Genomic DNA, 20,387 nt, shown 5'->3' on the forward strand with positions numbered 1-20,387 from the left:
CAGTCTTCCCAGCCTGGTGCAGGTCTACAATTTTGTTTCAAGTGTCCTTTGACAGCTCTTTGGTCTCGGCCATAGTGGAGTTTGGAATGTGACTGTTTGAGGTTGTGGACAGGTGTCTTTTATACTGATAACAAGTTCAAACAGGTGCCATTAATACAGGTAACGAGTGGAGGACAGAAGAGCCTCTTAAAGAAGAAGTTACAGGTCTGTGAGAGCCAGAAATCTTGCTTGTTTGTAGGTGGCCAAATACTTAATTTCCACCATATTTTGCAAATAAATTCATAAAAAATCCTACAATGTGATTTTCTGGATTTTTTTTCTCATTTTGTCTGTCATAGTTGAAGTGTACCTATGATGAAAATTACAGGCCTCTCATCTTTTTAAGTGGGAGAACTTGCACAATTGGTGGCTGACTAAATACTTTTTTGCCCCACTGTATATGAAATGAAATAGCCTATTTGAGGCTGTTGAGTGGAGGGCAGTTCCACAACCATGGCCAAAGTGAAATGTAGACAGTAGATACAGCTGGTCTGTTGTAATATAATAAAGACAGTAGATCTAGCTGATCTGTCATAATATAATAGAACCAGTAGATATAGCTGAAATGTCATAATATAAATGAGACAGTAGATCTAGTAGGTCTATAATAATATATTCAACCTTATGTTCCCTGTACTCTATATACAGTGCCTTGCGAAAGTATTCGGCCCCCTTGAACTTTGCGACCTTTTGCCACATTTCAGGCTTCAAACATAAAGATATAAAACTGTATTTTTTTGTGAAGAATCAACAACAAGTGGGACACAATCATGAAGTGGAACGACATTTTTTGGATATTTAAAACCTTTTTAACAAATCAAAAACTGAAAAATTGGGCGGGCAAAATTATTCAGCCCCCTTAAGTTAATACTTTGTAGCGCCACCTTTTGCTGCGATTACAGCTGTAAGTCGCTTGGGGTATGTCTCTATCAGTTTTGCACATCGAGAGACTGACATTTTTTCCCATTCCTCCTTGCAAAACAGCTCGAGCTCAGTGAGGTTGGATGGAGAGCATTTGTGAACAGCAGTTTTCAGTTCTTTCCACTGATTCTCGATTGGATTCAGGTCTGGACTTTGACTTGGCCATTCTAACACCTGGATATGTTTATTTTTGAACCATTCCATTGTAGATTTTGCTTTATGTTTTGGATCATTGTCTTGTTGGAAGACAAATCTCCGTCCCAGTCTCAGGTCTTCTGCAGACTCCATCAGGTTTTCTTCCAGAATGGTCCTGTATTTGGCTCCATCCATCTTCCCATCAATTTTAACCATCTTCCCTGTCCCTGCTGAAGAAAAGCAGGCCCAAACCATGATGCTGCCACCACCATGTTTGACAGTGGGGATGGTGTGTTCAGGGTGATTCATCTGCCCAAATGTATTTCTGCAGGCATGGATGTGCTATGGCACCGGGCATCAGCAGCATAATATTGTGTAGAGGACTGAGGGTCTTCCAAATATTGAAAGTGTTATTTTGTAAATGTATATATTTTTTTCCCCATGCTTTTTTTCTCCAATTTTTTTTTGGGGGGGGGTGTGTGTTAGAATACCATTTTGGTATTTTCTATATAGTTATTCCATTCAAAATGTATAACTTCACCAATTTGGCCACTTGGGTACATTTGGGCTACTTGTGTGGGACACCTGGGTGACTTCATGATAAATGTCATGTAGCACACTCATTTTGGAAGTTATCATTCTGAAACTTTGCACAAGTACTGTTGCCCTCTGAAATTCACTGAAATTGTCCCCATCATCCTATCTGAATGTTTGTTTTATCTTGTTCATTTTAAAGATGATGATACAACAATAAAAATAAACGTATGGTTTTTTTCATTGTATTATCTAAACCAGATCTATTGTGTTATTCTCCTACATTCAATTCACATTTACACAAACTTCAGAGTGTTTTCCTTCAAATGGTACCAATAATATGCATATCCTTGGTTCTGTACCTGAGCTACAGGCAGTTAGATTTGGGTAGGTCTTCAGGCGGGAATTGAAAAAAGTAGGGGGGTAGCTCTAATTAAGCGAGAGTTATCGATTTTGGCCTTCTGCATCTGCGGTGAAAGGTGGCAGAGCTACAGTGGTGTGTCAGACCATGAGACAACCCAAAAATCACTCTTCTCGTGAAAATGTATGTACGGTTTGGCCTACAAACTATGACCCCTATATGGAATGTACATGTTGCTTGTTTTGCTCTAGAACACCCACAAGACTCACCTGAAGGTAGTCTGGTACCTAGTAGTGCCTAAAAGGGGTCAAATATGTGTCCATTAAAAAAAAAAAATCCTGATCTTATATCTCTCAGGAATAGGACAGACAGACACTTTAAAATAAACTTCCTGTGTTTTTAGTACATTGTCCTGCTGAAAGGTGAATTAATCGACTGAACAATGTTTTCCTCTAGGATTTTGACAGTGGTTAGCACTATTCTGTTTATTTTTTTATCCTGAAAAACTCACCAGTCCTTAATGATTACAAGCATTCCCATAACTTGATGCAGCCACCACTATGCTTTAAAATATGGAGAGCGATACTTGGTTATGTGTTATATTTGCCCCAAACATAACACTTTGTATTCAGGACAAAAATTGCTTTGCCATATTTTTTTCAGTACTACTTTAGTCCCATTTTGCAAACAGGATGCATGTTTTGGAATAATTTATTCTGTACAGGCTTCCTTTTCACTCTGTCAATTAGGTTAGTATTGTGGAGTAACTACAATGTGGTTGATCCAGCCTCAGTTTTCTCCCATCACAGCTGTTGAATTTTAACTGTTTTAAAGTCACCATTGGCCTCATGGTGAAATCTGAGTTGGAAGGACACCTGTATCTTTGTAGTGACTGGGTGTGTTGATGCACCATCCAAAGTATAATTAATAACTTCACCATGCTTAAAGGGATATTCATTGTCTGCTTTTGTTTATCTACCAATAGAGGCCCGTTGCAATGCATTGAGAAACATCCCTGGTCTTTGTGGTTTAATCTGTGTTTGAAATTCACTGCGCAACTGGGGGACATTACAGATAATTGTATGTTTGGGGTACAGAGATGAGGTAGTCATTAAAAAATCATGTTAAACACTATTATTGCACACAGTGACTTGTTAAGCAAATTTAGGCTTGCCATAACAAAGGGGTTGAATACTTATTGATGCATTTTTAAATAATTAGTTAAAAAAAATCTAGAAAATCTGTCCACTTTGACATTATGGGGTATTGTGTGTAGGCCAGCGGAGGCCAAAACATCTCAATTGAATCCATTTCAAATTCAGGGTGTGAATATATTCTGAAGGCAGTATAAATGATTCTATATGCTAGCTGAGCAGACCCCCCCCCCCCCCCCCCCCCCAGCTTAGACAAGAGTTAGATGTACAACAAAGCTCCTTTTAGATATATGGCCCAAAAATCGAGATGCATATTTTGAACCCCCATGATTTTTAGGCCATATTTCGCCCAGCCTTAGTGTGTGTGTGTGTTTCCACATGTAAGTGTATTGGCCTGTATCTGTAATTAGCTGTCTAACCAATGTGATGAATATGATGAACTCTGCTTAAACCAGCTGCTTGGTTCTGCTCCCATAACCCCATTAGTCCAGAGATCTCGCTCGCTCTGTCATTTTGACAAACTCATTGACCTAATTCAAGGATGGATGCCATCTTGATCAGCTGGGGGGGGGGGGGATCTCTCAACCCCACCCAATCCCTGCCCTGTGTATCCACTGTATCATCTCAAATGGAACTAATGACGATCTCCAAACACACAACAGATGAAACATTTCATTAATATGATTAGTCAGAGGTAGCATATTTACAGATAGTGTTGATTCAAGCAGTCAATAACATAGCCTTGTGTTGTCTAATGTAATATAATGGAATTGAATAGAATAGACACCAGCTAGACTTGTGAATCATTGGTGGGCTGACCTGCCAGACGGTGTGTTGTGGCTGCCTACCTGGTGATGGTCAAATAACACTCCCTGTGGGTGATCACTTAGACAACCAGCCAGCATTATCATGGCTACTCCCATGTCAACAAAGAGCTCTAGGGGAGATATTCCCTTCTCTCTAGTAGTGGGCAATTTCTCTCAATCATCCATCAATAAAGGGTAGTTATTTACATGCAATGAGAGCCATTTCACCGGAATAGGGTTCTGAAAGGGTTTTGATAAGATCAGCTGTCTGCGTTTAGCTGGAGAGACGAAACCTAAAGTATCTGCAGACCTATTTGGAGGACTCCGTTCCCTATTCTAGTAACCGCTCTTAGGCAAGTCATCGACGCATTCAGTAGGCCCACTCTTTGCCTCCATGTGTTTGTGTGAGATAAGAAAGGTGGTACTGTATAATGTCAGATGCTTACAGTGTTAAGAGACAATGTTAGCTATCCATTGATAGCCTGCCCATGAGAGAATATCCTTAACCTCAATGTCAATATTTACAGGAATTGCCTACAGGCAGGAGTTTCGACCACGGTATTTACAGGAATTGCCTACAGGCAGGAGTTTCGACCACGGTATTTACAGGAATTGCCTACAGGCAGGAGTTTTGACCACGGTATTTACAGGAATTGCCTACAGGCAGGAATTTCGACCACGGTATTTACAGGAATTGCCTACAGGCAGGAGTTTCGACCACGGTATTTACAGGAATTGCCTACAGGCAGGAGTTTTGACCACGGTATTTACAGGAATTGCCTACAGGCAGGAGTTTCGACCACGGTATTTACAGGAATTGCCTACAGGCAGGAGTTTCGACCACGGTATTTACAGGAATTGCCTACAGGCAGGAGTTTCGACCACGGTATTTACAGGCAGGTAAATAGAACTGTATTTCTCTCTCTTCTCCTCCTCAGTATCTGTCGATAGCAGCGCTGGCCTCGTGAGATGTTTGTTTTGGTCTTTGTTTGATGTGTGTGTATGACGGCTGAGCCTTTTACATAGCCTCAGCGGAGGGCTGAGAGATGCTAGATGACGCGTGTCAAGTGATATTAAACGTGAGCACCCCCCCCCCCCCCCCATCCCCCCTCCATTCCATCCTTCCTCCTGTTCCTGGCTTTGTCCGGTGTGGTTAGTGTGAAGAATGACACTTGTCATCTCTGTTTGGGGGTAGAAGATGTCATGTCTGATGTATTACCTCTGACATGGTACAGGTTCAGTGCCGCACGGCCCACTCTGGGATACATAGCTAGACAAAGGCAGGTTCAGGAAGGACAAAGACGAGCTCAAATAACACCCTATCCTGAACATATTCCCCAGTGGCTTTGGTCGAAAGTAGTGCACTGAATAGGGAGTCATTTGAGCAACCGGGCTCAGTGTAGGTCTATGTGAAGTCGCCTAAATGTAAAGGTAAGACGGCGTAGTGATACGCGTGTCTCGCACCGTATGTGTGGTCACATGCCTTTGTTATTCGTATGGGAGATAATCAGCTCCTGGAGCAGTGAGGGAATTAGTGTATGGGATGTTGTGCTTCTGAGCCCTCTGTGAAGCCTTCTTTGTCTTTTGAATTAGGAATTGTGTATAGGCTACCACTTGAAACCATGTCATTCATAAATGGATATTCATTGTGTGACTGCAAACCAAGAGATGATAGGAGTAATGTTCGAGTAGTGGGGGAGTTTGAGAGTCTTATTGATTTGGGCTCTCAGGACAGTAAGCAGGAAACGCACTACTACAGTGAATGCAAAATGCCAAACAAAGATATTGGGGTTCGTGGGGTTGTCTTCCAAGCTGCCATTATCTGTGTCATTTCTCTCTGCGTGACAGGACGAGGGGGTACCGTGCTTGTGTGTTCCAAGGTATCCCCACTCCTTCTCTCACCCATGCATTCTGGATTGGGGCAGCAGGTAGCCTAGTGGTTAGAGCATTGGACTAGTAAGCGAAAGGTTGCAAGATTGAATCCCGAGCTGACAAGGTAAAAATCTGTTGTTCTGCCCCTGAACAAGGCAGTTAACCCACTGTTCCTAGGCCATCATTTGAAAATAAGAATTTGTTCTTAACCTCTGGGATATGTTGGACGCTAGCGTCCCACCTCGCCAACAGCCAGTGAAATTGCAGGGCGCCAAATTCAAAACAGCAGAAATCCCATAATAAAAATTCCTCAAATATGCAAGTATTTCACAACATTTTAAAGATAAACTTTTTGTAAATCCAGCCACAGTGGCCGATTTCAAATAGGCTTTACGGCGAAAGCACACCAAACGATTATGTTAGGTCAGCACCTAGTCACAGAAAACCATAAAGCCATTTTCCAGCCAAGGAGAGCCCTCATAAAATTCAGAAATAGCAATTAAATGAATCACTAACCTGTGATGATCTTCATCAGATAGCACTCACAGGACTTCATGTTACACAATAAACGTGTGTTTTGTTTGATAAAGTGAATCTTTATGTCCAAAAACCTCATTTGAAATTGGTGTGTTATGTTCAGAAATTCATTGTCTCAAACAAACATCCGGTGAAAGTGCAGAGAGCCACATCAAATTACAGAAATTCTCATAATAAACATTGATAAAAGATACACAAGTGTTATGCATGGAATTATAGATACATTTCTCCTTAATTAATGCAACCGCTGTCAGATTTCAAATAGACTTCACAGCGAAAGCACACCTTGCGATTTATGTTTGGTCAGCGCCAAGTCACAGAAAAACATACAGCCAATTTCCAAAGAAGGAGAGGTGTCAGAAAAGTCAGAAATAGCATTATAAATATTCATTTACCTTTGATCTTCATCAGAATGCACTCCCAGGAATCCCATTTCCACAATAAATGTTTGTTATGTTCGATAGTCCATTTATGTCCAAATACCTCCCTTTTTGTTCACGCGTTTAGTTCACAAATCCAAACTCACGAGGCGCAGGCAAGTCCAGGCGAAAGTTCAGATGAAAAGTCAAAAAAGTTATTACAGTTTGTTGATTCTATACATGTTTCTATCTTTAGGATGTTATCATACATCTTCAATAATGTTTCAGCCAGACAATTCCTTTGTCTTTAGAAAGGAAAAGGAACGCAGCTAACTCTCATGGGCATGCGCGAGACTGAGCTCATGGCATTCTGCCAGACACCTGACTCAAACAGCTCTCATTCTCTCCCCCTTCACAGTAGAAGCCTGAAACAAGGTTCTAACGACCGTTGACATCTAGTGGAAGCCCTAGGAAGTGCAATTTGACCCCATAGACACTATATTTTCGATAGGCAATGACTTGAAAAACTACAAACCTCAGATTTCCCACTTCCTGGTTGGATTTTTTTCTCAGGTTCTTGCCTGCCATATGAGTTCTGTTATACTCACAGACATCATTCAAACCGTTTTAGAAACTTCAGATTGTTTTCTATCCCAATCTAATAATTATATATTTTTTTTAGCTTTTGAGCTTGAGTAGCAGGCAGTTTACTCTGGGCACCTTATTATCCAAGCTACTCAATACTGCCCCCCATTCCCAAAGAAGTGAACTGACTTGCCTAGTTAAATAAAGGTCAAATATATATTTTTTGCTAGTTGTTAAATGTATGCGTGTGCTTTTAGCCATCGTTATCTTGGACTGTGGGCTGCTTGTGTGTGTGGCGGTTGTGGCGTCAGTAAATCAGAATTGGAACACTCTAGATGCTGGTAAATTACCTGGGTGACTCCAGGAAGGGAGGGGTTAAGTCCGAACTGGCAGGGCTACTTTACACAAACTGTGGCTGGCTGGAGCAGAAAGGGGAAGAGCTCAGAGGAACTCTGGCTCACGGCCAAATCCCTCCATCCCTCACCCTTTGCTACAGCTGAGTGCTTCCTGTGTGTTTGTGAACACAGTGCTGGAATGCTGCTTTCCCCTCGTCTAAGGCTGTTATATGTGTGTGTCTGGAGTGGTGCCTCTTGTCTGGTGTGTGACGTCAGCACACACACAGCAGGTCAGTTTAGGGCTAGGCAGCACTGAGTGACTGTTGGGGGGAGGGAGAAAGAAAGAGGGGCTGTGTTTGTGGGAGTAGGAAGCATACTTTAGTAGTCAGGTAGGTGTGTGTGTTTGGTTTTACTATCCTTGATAGGGTTTAGGGACATTTTTTTGTGTGTGCGAGCTTGGGGGAGTCTAGCCAGTCAGTTGATTTTTCCAACGGAATGGGAGGGGCAAAGGGAAGGTTACTTCCTGACTAGTCGCCCCTAACACACACACTCTCTTTTTTACTTCCCCTCTGATTCTCTGTTGGAAGGTGTGTGAGAAGCACATTCAGATTTCCCTTGGCCATCGTCATCAAAACCCAACCATGTTTTTCATGTGTTTCTTTTGTTTGGATTTGTACCAGTCTCGTGACATTGTAGCTGTTTAGGTCTAGCCTCATGTGTCACTGTCTGTAATCCCCCTCCTGATGTAGAGGCTTGTCCTTACAAACACACTTAGCCTGCTTTAAAGAGCTGACAATGGCTTTTCAATGGATCCTCAGTACATTCATCTTCAGACACACACACACACACACACCAACCACTTGCGTTCATCTTCAGCCAAGAGACTCTCTTGAGGGACTTTTCTTGGTAATTACACATGCTAATTTCCATACATCTCTAATTTCCCTCATAACTCTTCACATGGTTGTGACGAATGTATAGACCGAGCGTCCAAAGCAGGCATGTGGTTTCAAAGAGGCTTGCTAAAACCCTGCTGTCCAAATAATTCAGTTGAATGTCTCACGGCTAGTCAGACAGCCGTCCTCTGCCAAGCTCCAGAATCACTCAACAGGCCAGTAAAACAGACTGGGTCTGACTGTCCAATCCAACAAAATTAGACTCCATTTTGTACATGATAGTTTGGAAATTGCAAGTCATTCCTGATGGATCGCGTGGCTGCTTCACCCGGCTAGACCAGAGTCGACTGTCATTTAAGTAGCCGCAGGATGACACCTCCAAACACACACACACACACACACACACTCCTAATGATCAATATGCACATTTGCTGTCAAATTCACATGTAGAAGTAATGGAATTGAAATTCATAGAATGTAAAAAATCAGAAAAGGGTTAATTTTCTAGGCTACAGCTGGCTCTGGTTGGTATGACTGCTCCTGTGGAGGACAAGGCCTTTGATGTTTCAGAGAGGTCATAGCACAAACATGGCCACCCTTGGTGCTCAGCTGTGCTATTCCAGCTTGACCCTCACCTAGACCACACACGCACACACTACAGCACTCCTAAAGCAGCGTCCCTTGTGTAAATGTATTGATCAGTGTTTATGGTCTCTGTATGAGGGCTTCCTTATAGGACCACTCTCATTCTCTGGCTCTCTCTCACATGGGAATACACCACAGGTTGGTGGCACCTTAATTGGGGCCCGTGGTAATGACTGGAGGGGAATCAGTGGAAGAGTATCAAATGCATGCCATTCCATTTGTGCCGTCCTCCCCTCAGCAACCACCACTGGAATACACATAAGCCCCTCCACTCCCAGTAAGACTGAGGTGTACACCCACACCCTAAAACCTCTGAATCTTTCCTTCTCAGATTTCCTCTGGAGTTATACAGCCAGCCCTTCGGAGGTTGTTTTAGATAATGACATCACTAATATAGGCCTAAGGGCTGAACAGATTGCTCACTCACTTTTCAAAGGGTTCTTAGTTTCCCCCTAGACCTCCAATTGTCCATCCCAAATAGCGCCCTGTTCCCTATCTAGTGCACTACTTTTGACCAGGGCCCATAGGGATATTCATCCCATCTCTGGTTCCACCCCACCCTCTCTCCTCTCCTGCAGTAGAGCACCATTCTTCACATGCTGGTCAGATCTCCTCTCAGGTCCTCTGATTCAGGTCATATGGAATTCCAAACGAGCGCTGTGCTTTTTTAGATATACTGGAGGATTCCTCTGACTAACATAGGATCCATTCCCCTTCTACTGTGGTCTTCTACTGAGCTGAAATGGACCTTGGCTCTGGCTTGCTTTGGTACAGAACTGGATTGAGCTGTTCCCTGTCTGTCTGTTGGTAATGTGATTAAATGTCAAAGCTAAAGCCTCGCTTCTCTTGTCCTCTCTCTATCCTTGTCTATATAGGCCTACATCTTTCTTTCTTTCACACACAGGCCTTTTCTTATTTGGACAAATCTGCCGTCTCTCCTCCGTCCTCTCTGCTCTGTCTTCCCTCCTCTGTCTCTAAGTGGTTGAGGAGAATTCATTAGTAGGCAACAGACGGTCCTCCCCTCCTCGATAGCCTCCTTTAGGTGAGGAAGCACAAGTGTATCCTTTCTGAAATATTTGCGGAAGAGTTTTGAAATCTGCCACACCCCATTTGAACCAGCTATTGTTTTCTTCGAAGGAGAAAAGCATGCAAACGTTTAAACGATACACCACTTACGATACACAACTACTAGCAAAATAGTTGTCACCTTTTATACTTTGGATTCCACCCTGTAAACATCATTGGTATGATGCCGCGCGATTGGAGGAGAGTCTCATTTCATACAAGCATATTTTCTACCACTTTCCCTCTCCTCTCGTCCGATTACCTTTGACCTTTTTTTTAAAGGAGGCCAGAGAAGACGGAGGAGAGAGGACACAGGAGTTGAGCAAATCCAATTGAGGAAAAAGATACACACACACGACTGTGTCATATTAGATTTAAAGTGACATTCACTCTAACCAATTCTGCAAATAATGTTAATGAGCCAACCGCCCCTGTGGCTGAATTTTCTCCATCGACTTGGAATCTTAATTTGATTGAGCATCACACATATATTTCCCCAATCTAATTTATCCTAGTGGATGGTTGTACACTGAGAGCTTTTGTGCTTAGGCAAGCAGCCTTTCAGCCTCGACTAGTTCTCTTAATGTGGGAATGCTCAACCCAATTTTATTATAAGACCCCATATATAAAGGCTACATTCTTGCTCCTGTGGGTCTGCATGGGTTAATTTTGGAGGGGCTGTGGCCTCTCCTTCTCCCTGAAATGAGAGCAGGGGTTTGGTATTTTGGGGGCCCCATGTTGTTGAATGTGAGGAAGGAGGGCTTGTAGCTGGTCAAGAGAGCTTGCTGGCTTATCACCACTCATGCAGTTTCCAAAGTGCAGAGGGAGTATCTGGGCTAGTGCTTTGATGTGGGCCCCCAAGTGTATGGGTGGTCTGGGGGCCCTTGTGCATTTACACACACACACACACACACTCTCTACTTCTTGCGCTTTCACGCTCTATGTTTCTCTCTCGAAGCCAAGTGTGATTTCACCAGAGTGGTCATGAGGGTGTTTCTAGGGCAACCTCACACAGGCCTTGTTCTAAAAATGTCTGCCCTGGCCTCTCCAACACACAGCAGCCCTTAGCTGCACTTTGGGAGGGGGCTGAGGGGGGCAGGGAGGGGAACACAGTCTAATAGCTAGCACATGAGATACTGAAGATTTCATACCAACCAGCAGATGGGAAGAAGAGGGAGAGAAGGGTGTGTAAATAGTTATATTCCTGTGCTCAGCGATTAGCTCAATTAAAAGTGCATTTTTCACATGGGACTAGTTTGTGGTGGCCAAACCGATGTACAGGAGAAAAAGAAGAAAGGTCATTACTGACCCATCTGTCAAACAGAGAGGGAGAGAACTAAGATGGATGGAGAAAGGGAAGGGAAAGGAGGGAGGACCCACTAAAGAGCCCCGGCAGCAGTCTTAATGGGATAGACCTTGGTGTTTGTTATGTTATGGAATTTATCTGCTTGCAAGAGATTGGCATACGTTTTTGTATTCTTTTTAACTTTTTGTTTGACTTTTTATTCCTATTCAGCCTGTTGTGGATTTCTGGTCTGCTAAAGATAAATTACAGTAGGTGTTACATTTCCAAAGGGGTGTATCAGAGCTGGACTGGGAAAGGCTGGAGAACACACACTGAACCTGTTTTGGACACACACACACACACACACACACACAGGCCCCATGTCGAGTAGCTGTGGCAGCTTAGATATCCCTGTTAATACACGCCTGAAATCACAGCACTCACAGATCTTTGATAAGTGGATTTATACATGCATGTCTCCACTTGGCCCCGATACGTTTTCATCTTTATCTCTCGAACTCTCTCCTCAGCGCATAAATTAATTAATAACACACTCTGTCTCCCTGGCCCCTCCCCAATATTAATAAATGCATGGTCTCACGCTGGCTGGGTCTCTTTCATATGCTCATCAGTGTGTGTTCTAGACTGGCACTTGCAGCCACGCCCTCCTCATGCATATTCATAGATGCATAGTAACCCCCCGCCTCTGGAAATGCAGAGCTCAGGAGATCAAACACTATTAAAATGAGCCAGCTCTATTATTCACTCTAACACACAGTATCTGTCTTGCTATCATTGCTGACCCAACCTGCAGTCTCTGTTTCCGTTGATTTGATTCCGTGCCACAGGACTTTGCTCTGTATTCAATGTGGTCATAATTTGATGTTAGGGGTATATGGAATATATCTTTGCACCTCTTTCATAAGGTTTATGAAGGTCTACCTTTACACATGGCATGCCTTTATTGAGAGGACATGGCTTTGTAATGAATTGTTTGATTTAATATACATCTCCCATGCCTGATGTTTTTGTGTATGTATATATCCTCCCTCTCTCCTCTCTCTCCCTCTATATCCTCCCTCTCTCCTCTTTCTATCCCTCTCCTCTTTCTCTCCATCTATCCTTCCTCTTTCTCTCCCTCCCTCCTCACTCTATCCTCCCTCCCTCCTTTCTCTCCCTCTATATCCTCCCTCCCTCCTCTTTCTCTCCCTCCTTCACTTTTATTTTATAGTCAATGCCACGTTGAAGGCTTGTACAATAAAGGCTTGTTAAAACTCACTCTTTTTGTTTCCTTCCCAGGGTTTCATCTGAGTGGTACGGTAACAGACCCGGCCACGTCCTCTCAGCCTGAGATAATCTGCAGCGTGAGCGTCAGCTTCGACCGCTGTAAGATCACCGCAGTAACCTGTAGCTGCGGCAACAAGGACATCTTCTACTGCGCCCACGTTGTAGCGCTGGCCCTGTACCGCGTACGGAAGCCCGATCAGGTCAAACTGCACCTGCCCATCTCAGAGACACTGTTCCAGATGAGTCGAGATCAGCTGCAGAAGTTTGTCCAGTACCTGATATCAGTGCATCATACGGAGGTGTTGCCCACCGCACAGAAACTGGCTGATGAGATACTGTCAACTAACTCCGAGATCAACCAGGTCCACGGTGTGTGTGTGTGTGTGTGTGTGTGTGCACTTTGGCCCCACTGAGGACATTGATTGTGAGCTAAAGGTAAAGGCAGCTCAATGCTGCTCATTAGTCTGATGCTGCCTGCAAACAAAACACTCTGTCCATCTCTAAACAACACTATAGACCTGGGTTTTATTTACCTTAGAAAGGAAGGAGAGGTCGAGGGAGGGATATAATCAGATTGTATATGTCACATGCTTGGTGAACAACCGATGTAGCCAGTGAAATGGTTACTCACAGGCCCTTCCCAACAAGGCAGAGAGGAAGACAATAGAAATAATATACAGAGGAATATGACTCCTCTCTCAGGTTTACCCAGCTCCACAAGTTGCCTGGAGTAGATATATTATTTTAGAGTTATTTATTAAATTAATAAATTGTGTCGTATCTCTGTGTGCAGGGGCCCCAGATCCCACGGCAGGAGCCAGTGTAGATGATGAGAACTGTTGGCACTTGGATGAGGAACAGGTCCAGGAGCAGGTGAAACTCTTCCTCTCTCAGGGAGGATACCACGGCTCTGGGAAACAACTCAACCTGCTGTTCAGTAAGGTAACCCCCCCCTCTCCTCCTTTAGATACTGAATATTTTCAGTCTGGTATTTTCAGTCTCCTCCTCACAGCTTCTCTATGTACAACTTTAAAACGACTAGTATTACTAGCTGAAACACAACTCCTTTCATATACAAACTCATTAACATGAAAATGCTGCATATCAAAGCCTCTTAGTCTGAAGGCCCATTACCATGGCAGTTGGCATGTACATTAAACAGTGCCATTGTTGAGATTTGACATTGTTTTTAGTCCTTGATGTACACTTACACTCCTCTTGTGTAGAGAAGACTAAATGCTGTGTCAACTTCTGCATTGTCATCTGCTCTTCTAGTGTAGATTTAACCTAATGTCAAATATTTAGCCTGAAACTCAATTCCCTACTTTTGATCTGGACCCATCTGGTCAGAAGTAGTGCATTACATAATTAATATGTTATGTACTCTGGTCAGAAGTAGTGCATTACATAATGAATATGTTATGGACTCTGGTCAGAAGTAGTGCATTACATAATGAATATGTTATGGACTCTGGTCAGAAGTAGAGCATTACATAATGAATATGTTATGGACTCTGGTCAGAAGTAGTGCATTACATAATGAATATGTTATGGACTCTGGTCAGAAGTAGTGCATTACATAATGAATATGTTATGGACTCTGGTCAGAAGTAGTGCATTACATAATGAATATGTTATGGACTCTGGTCAGAAGTAGTGCATTACATAATGAATATGTTATGGACTCTGGTCAGAAGTAGTGCATTACATAATGAATATGTTATGGACTCTGGTCAGAAGTAGTGCATTACATAATGAATATGTTATGGACTCTGGTCAGAAGTAGTGCATTACATAGGGATAGGGTGCCATTCGGGACACAGCCTAAACCCTAGCGCTAATGGGAAATATTTTGTTAGCACTAATGTCTTGAACGTTATGTAAAGACTGGCTGACCATTAACACCCCTGCCCCCCCCTGGTTTTAATATCTGCCTGCTTTAAGCTCTTTGATTCCTTTACACACACGGATGCTGTCCTCCTTGTCCCATAGGTGAGGGAGATGCTTCGTATGCGTGACTCCAACGGTGCCAGGATGTTAACACTGATCACAGAACAGTTCATGGCCGACCCTCGCCTGGCACTGTGGAGACAGCAGGGCACCACCATGACCGACAAGTACAGACAGCTCTGGGATGAACTAGGTGAGCACACACACTAATGGGCAGCAGAATTAATTCAGATTTAGTTCATTCAAATCAAATGTTATTGTTCACGTACACATGGTTAGCAGATGTTAATGCGAGTGTAGCGAAATGCTTGTGCATCTAGTTGCACGTCAGGAAGTCCAGGACCCAGTTGCACACGGTGGCGTCGAGACCCAGGGTCTCAAGTTTAATGATGAGTTTGGAGGGTACTATGGTGTTAAATGCTGAGCTGTAGTCGATGAAAAGCATTCTTACATAGGTATTCCTCTTGTCCAGATGGGATAGGGCAGTGTGCAATGTGATTGTGATTGTGTCATCTGTGGGCCTATTGGGGCGGTAAGCAAATTGCAGTGGGTCTAGGGTGGCCGGTAGGGTGGAGGTGATATGATCCTTAACTAGTCTCAAAGAACTTCATGATGACGGAAGTGAATGCTACGGGTCGATAGTCGTTTAGCTCCGTTACCTTAGCTTTCTTGGGTACAGGAACAATGGTGGCCCTCTTGAAGCATGTGGGCACAGCAGACTGCAGAATATGTCCGTAAACACACCAGCCAGCTGGTCCGCGCATGCTCTGAGGACGAGGCTAGGGATGCCGTCTGGGCCGGCAGGGTTTTACTCACGTTGGCTGCGGTGAAGGAGAGCCCACAGGTTTTGGTCGCGGGCCGTGTCAGTGACACTGTATTGTCCTCAAAGCGAGCAAAGAAGTTGTTTAATTTGTCTGGAAGCAAGACGTTGATGTCCGCGACGGGGCTGGTTTACTTTTTGTAATCCATGATTAACTGTAGACCCTGCCACATGCGTCTCTTGTTTGAGCCGTTGAATTGCGACTCTACTTTGTCTTTATTCTGACGCTTAGCTCGTTTGATTGCCTTGCAGAGGGAATAGCTACACTGTTTGTATTCGGTCATGTTTCCGGTCACCTTGCCATGATTAAAAGTAGCAGCTCGCGCTTTGTTTTGCACGAATGCTGCCACGGTTTCTAGTTAGGTAAGGTTTTAATAGTCACCGTGGATACAACATCACCGATGCACTTGCTAATAAACTCGCTCACCGAGTCAGCGTATACATCAATGTTGTCTGAGGCTATCCGGAACATATCCCAGTCCACGTGATCGAAGCAATTTTGAAGCGTGGAATCCGATTGGTCAGACCTGCGATGAAAAGACCTGAGCACGGGTGTTTCCTGGCCGGTGAGTACACACATACTCACTGGACAATTTATTAGGTACACAACCCCGTTTACGAAAATGGATCGCTCCTACAGACAGTGAGCCACATGGCCTTAGCTTGCTATATAAAGCAGGCAGACGGATATCGAGGCATTCAGTTACGGTTTGATTGAATGTTAGAATGGGCAAAACGAGGGACCTAAGTGACTTTGAGAGTGGTATGATCGTTGGTGCCAGGCGCACCTGTTCAGGTATCTCAGAAATGTCTGGCCTCCTGGGCTTTTCACGCACAACAGTGTCTAGTGTTTACAGAGAATGGTGCAACAAACGAAAAACATCCAGTCAGCGGCAGTCCTGTGGACAAAAACTGCTTTTTGATGAGAGGTTGAAGATGATGACAAGAATCGTGCAAGCTAACAGGCAAATAATGGCGCAGTACAACAGTGGTGTGCAGAATGGCATCTCAGAACACACACAACATATCGGTCCTTGTCACGGATGGGCTATTGCAGCTGACGACCACACCGGGTCCCACTCCTATCAGCTAAAACAGGAAGAAGCGTCTCCAGTGGGCAAGCGATCACCAACACTGGACAATTGAGGAGGGGAAAAACGTTGCCTGGAACATGACGTCGAGTTCATTTTACATGAGTGGCCTGGTCAGTCCCCAGACCTCAACCCAATAGAGCATCTTTTGGATGAGATGGAACAGGCTGTTCGCATCGTTGGGAAGAGGACTGGCCACCCCACATAGCCTGGTTCCTCTCTAGGTTTCTTCCTAGGTATTGGCCTTTCTAGGGAGTTTTTCCTAGCCACCGTGCTTCTACACCTGCATTGCTTGCTGTTTGGGGTTTTAGGCTGGGTTTCTGTACAGCACTTTGAGATATCAGCTCATGTACGAAGGGCTATATAAATAAATTTGATTTGATTTGAGATGGAACGGGCTGTTCGCATCGTTGGGATGAGATGGAACGGGCTGTTCGCATCGTTGGGATGAGATGGAACGGGCTGTTCGCATCGTTGGGATGAGATGGAACGGGCTGTTCGCATCGTTGGGATGAGATGGAACGGGCTGTTCGCATCGTTGGGATGAGATGGAACGGGCTGTTCGCATCGTTGGGATGAGATGGAACGGGCTGTTCGCATCGTTGGGATGAGATGGAACGGGCTGTTCGCATCGTTGGGATGAGATGGAACGGGCTGTTCGCATCGTTGGGATGAGATGGAACGTGCTGTTCGCATCGTTGGGATGAGATGGAAAGGGCTGTTCGCATCGTTGGGATGAGATGGAACGGGCTGTTCGCATCGTTGGGATGAGATGGAACGGGCTGTTCGCATCGTTGGGATGAGATGGAACGGGCTGTTCGCATCGTTGGGATGAGATGGAACGGGCTGTTCGCATCGTTGGGATGAGATGGAACGGGCTGTTCGCATCGTTGGGATGAGATGGAACGGGCTGTTCGCAGCATGGATGCACCGTCGTCCAACCTGCAGCAACTGCGTGATGCCGTTGCGTCAGCTTGACGTTTTCAACAACTTGAATGCCCTGAAGAATGCCCTGAAGAATTCAGTCTGTCCTGGAGGCAAATTGTATGTACTGTACAACAAACGATCTTCCTTGCATGCTGTTGTTTTTATTATGAATCTATGCCACTGTCACCGACACATGCTATCCACCATACTACTGTGGATAGGAAGTACTCGCGTTAGTGCAGATCACACACACACATGTGTAGCCTGTGTTATGTTGGTTCTGCTCTCCTGCTCATGTGTGAATGAGGACCGCCCCAGCGGGTAGGTGCAGAGACTAAGCGTCGGTCTTTGAATGGATTACTGGTTGTTTACTCCTAATCACTAGACGGACAGTCAGAACTCAGAATCCCACTGGTCTGTTACCATTACAATAACTGCTGTTTTATCTCCAGCCTTTGTTGTTTTGTTTTAGTTGTCTCTTTTGCTTCTGGCCTTGTTCTCTGCTTTTTAGGGATGGCTTCGTCAGACACATGAACACACACCCACATTGTGGAAGTTTGGCTGCTTTAGTTTGTGTTTTTGGAAGTGTAACGATGCTTTGAAGTCCAGACATCAGTCTCTCCCAGAGTCCTTCTCTGACTGCTTGATGTGTGGCAAATGCTGCCTCTCGGCTGCTTTCTTCTTTTGTCTTCCCCTCCACCTCAGGGCCGTTACTCGTCTCCTCCAGACACAAAGCCTTCCTTCATTCCTTCTCTACTTCATCTCCATTTCTTTTTTCTCTCTCTCGCTCTCTCCTTGTCCCTCTCCGCGTTTCTCAACATTTTTCTCCCCCTTTCGTCCATCAATCGTTGCCTAATGTCCAATTGTAGTTGTAATAGCTGTGGGTGTGTACACGTGCATGTGTTTTTGGTTTTTCTTTGTGACACCATCGTCCTATATATCCCTGAATGTGTTGTGATATCCTCTGAGACTTCTTCACTTTTAGTCTTTAGTTTGTTCCTGTTTACCTAGCTAGTATTGATGTGTGTCTGTGACAGTGCGTGAACAATTGTATTGTGTGTCAGTTCAAGACTGCATCTACTAAGTATGCGACTACCTTCAAATTGTTTGGAGTGAAAGAATTGATCGGATAACTTTCTAAACCCTAGACTTTGAAAAGTTGGATGAACTTTAAAACCCATTTCTTTAGTGTTGCTAAATAACAACGCTGGACACATTTTTGTTTGTGTGTGTGTGTGTGTACAGGTGCTCTGTGGATGTGCATCGTGCTAAACCCCCACTGTAAGACGGAGCAGAAGTGTTGGTGGCTAAAACAGCTGAGGAGGTGGAACAGCGTGGACGTGTGTCCCTGGGAGGACGGTAACCATGGCAACGATCTGCCCAACCTCACCCACTCCCTGCCTCAGGGTGCCCATGGCAACCAAGGTGCGAGACAGGTCTCTTTTCTCTTTCGTTCTCTCCTCCTCCCCTGTGTTTCTCTCTCTCTCTGTTGTTAGCCTGCAGCTAATGTTTGAACTCTCTCCCTCCCTCCCCTCAATCTAATGCTAGTTTCTCTCTCTCTCCCTCCCTCCCCTCAATCTAATGCTAGTTTCTCTCTCTCTCCCTCCCTCCCCTCAATCTAATGCTAGTTTCTCTCTCTCTCCCTCCCTCCCCTCAATCTAATGCTAATTTTTCTCTCTCTCTCCCTCCCTCCCCTCAATCTAATGCTAGTTTCTCTCTCTCTCCCTCCCTCCCCTCAATCTAATGCTAGTTTCTCTCTCTCTCCCTCCCTCCCCTCAATCTAATGCTAATTTCTCTCTCTCTCCCTCCCTCCCCTCAATCTAATGCTAATTTCTCTCTCCCTCCCTCCCCTCAATCTAATGCTAGTTTCTCCCTCCCTCCCTCCCTCCCTCCCTCCCTCCCTCCCTCCCTCCCTCCCTCCCTCCCTCCCTCCCTCCCTCCCTCCCTCCCTCCCTCCCTCCCCTCAATCTAATGCTAGTTCCTTCCTCCCTCCCTCCCCTCAATCTAATGCTAGTTTCTCCCTCCCCTCAATCTAATGCTAGTTTCTCCCTCCCCTCAATCTAATGCTAGTTTCTCCCTCCCCTCAATCTAATGCTAGTTTCTCCCTCCCCTCAATCTAATGCTAGTTTCTCCCTCCCCTCAATCTAATGCTAGTTTCTCCCTCCCCTCAATCTAATGCTAGTTTCCCTCTCCCTCCCTCCCTCCCTCCCTCCCCTCAATCTATTGCTAGTTTCCCTCTCCCTCCCTCCACTCAATCTAATGCTAGTTTCTCCCTCCCTCCCTTCAATCTAATGCTAGTTTATCTCTCTCTCTCCCTCCCTCCCCTCAATCTAATGCTAATTTCTCTCTCTCTCTCCCTCCCTCCCCTCAATCTAATGCTAGTTTCTCCCTCCCTCCCCTCAATCTAATGCTAGTTTCTCTCTCCCTCCCTCCCTTCAACCTAATGCTAGTTTCTCTCTCCCTCCCTCCCATCATTCTAATGCTAGTTTCTCTCTCTCCCTCCCTCCACTCAATCTAATGCTAGTTTCTCTCCTGTCAGAGTTGCGTCCCCACAGGACGGTGTTCACGCGGGCCATCGAGGCCTGTGACCTCCATTGGCAGGACCGTCACCTGCAGCACATTATCGCCAGTGGCCTCTATGCCAACTATTGTTACCACGACAACCAGGATGGCTCGCTCTTCGACACACGCGGATGGCCCATGTGGCACGGTGAGTGTGTGTGTGTTTTTTTGGGGGGTGTGTATCGGGATGATGGGTGTGTAAAGAGGACAGTGTGGGTGGT

General features: G+C 44.8%; 1 protein-coding gene across 2 annotated transcripts in view; it reads left to right on the forward strand.

Annotated features, from left to right (window-relative positions):
• The window catches only part of LOC109894937 (zinc finger SWIM domain-containing protein 6-like), an 86,016-nt gene that overhangs the window by 38,594 nt on the left and 27,035 nt on the right, over positions 1 to 20,387 (forward strand). For both annotated transcript variants that reach the window (XM_031829746.1, XM_031829745.1), the window contains exons 2-6: positions 12,829 to 13,185; positions 13,610 to 13,758; positions 14,809 to 14,959; positions 18,850 to 19,029; positions 20,144 to 20,314. In XM_031829746.1, the coding sequence (XP_031685606.1) occupies positions 12,829 to 13,185; positions 13,610 to 13,758; positions 14,809 to 14,959; positions 18,850 to 19,029; positions 20,144 to 20,314 (1,008 nt within the window). The remainder of the gene's footprint in view (positions 1 to 12,828; positions 13,186 to 13,609; positions 13,759 to 14,808; positions 14,960 to 18,849; positions 19,030 to 20,143; positions 20,315 to 20,387) is intronic.

The sequence above is a fragment of the Oncorhynchus kisutch genome, linkage group LG8, assembly GCF_002021735.2.
Source record: "Oncorhynchus kisutch isolate 150728-3 linkage group LG8, Okis_V2, whole genome shotgun sequence".
Lineage (NCBI taxonomy): Eukaryota > Metazoa > Chordata > Actinopteri > Salmoniformes > Salmonidae > Oncorhynchus > Oncorhynchus kisutch.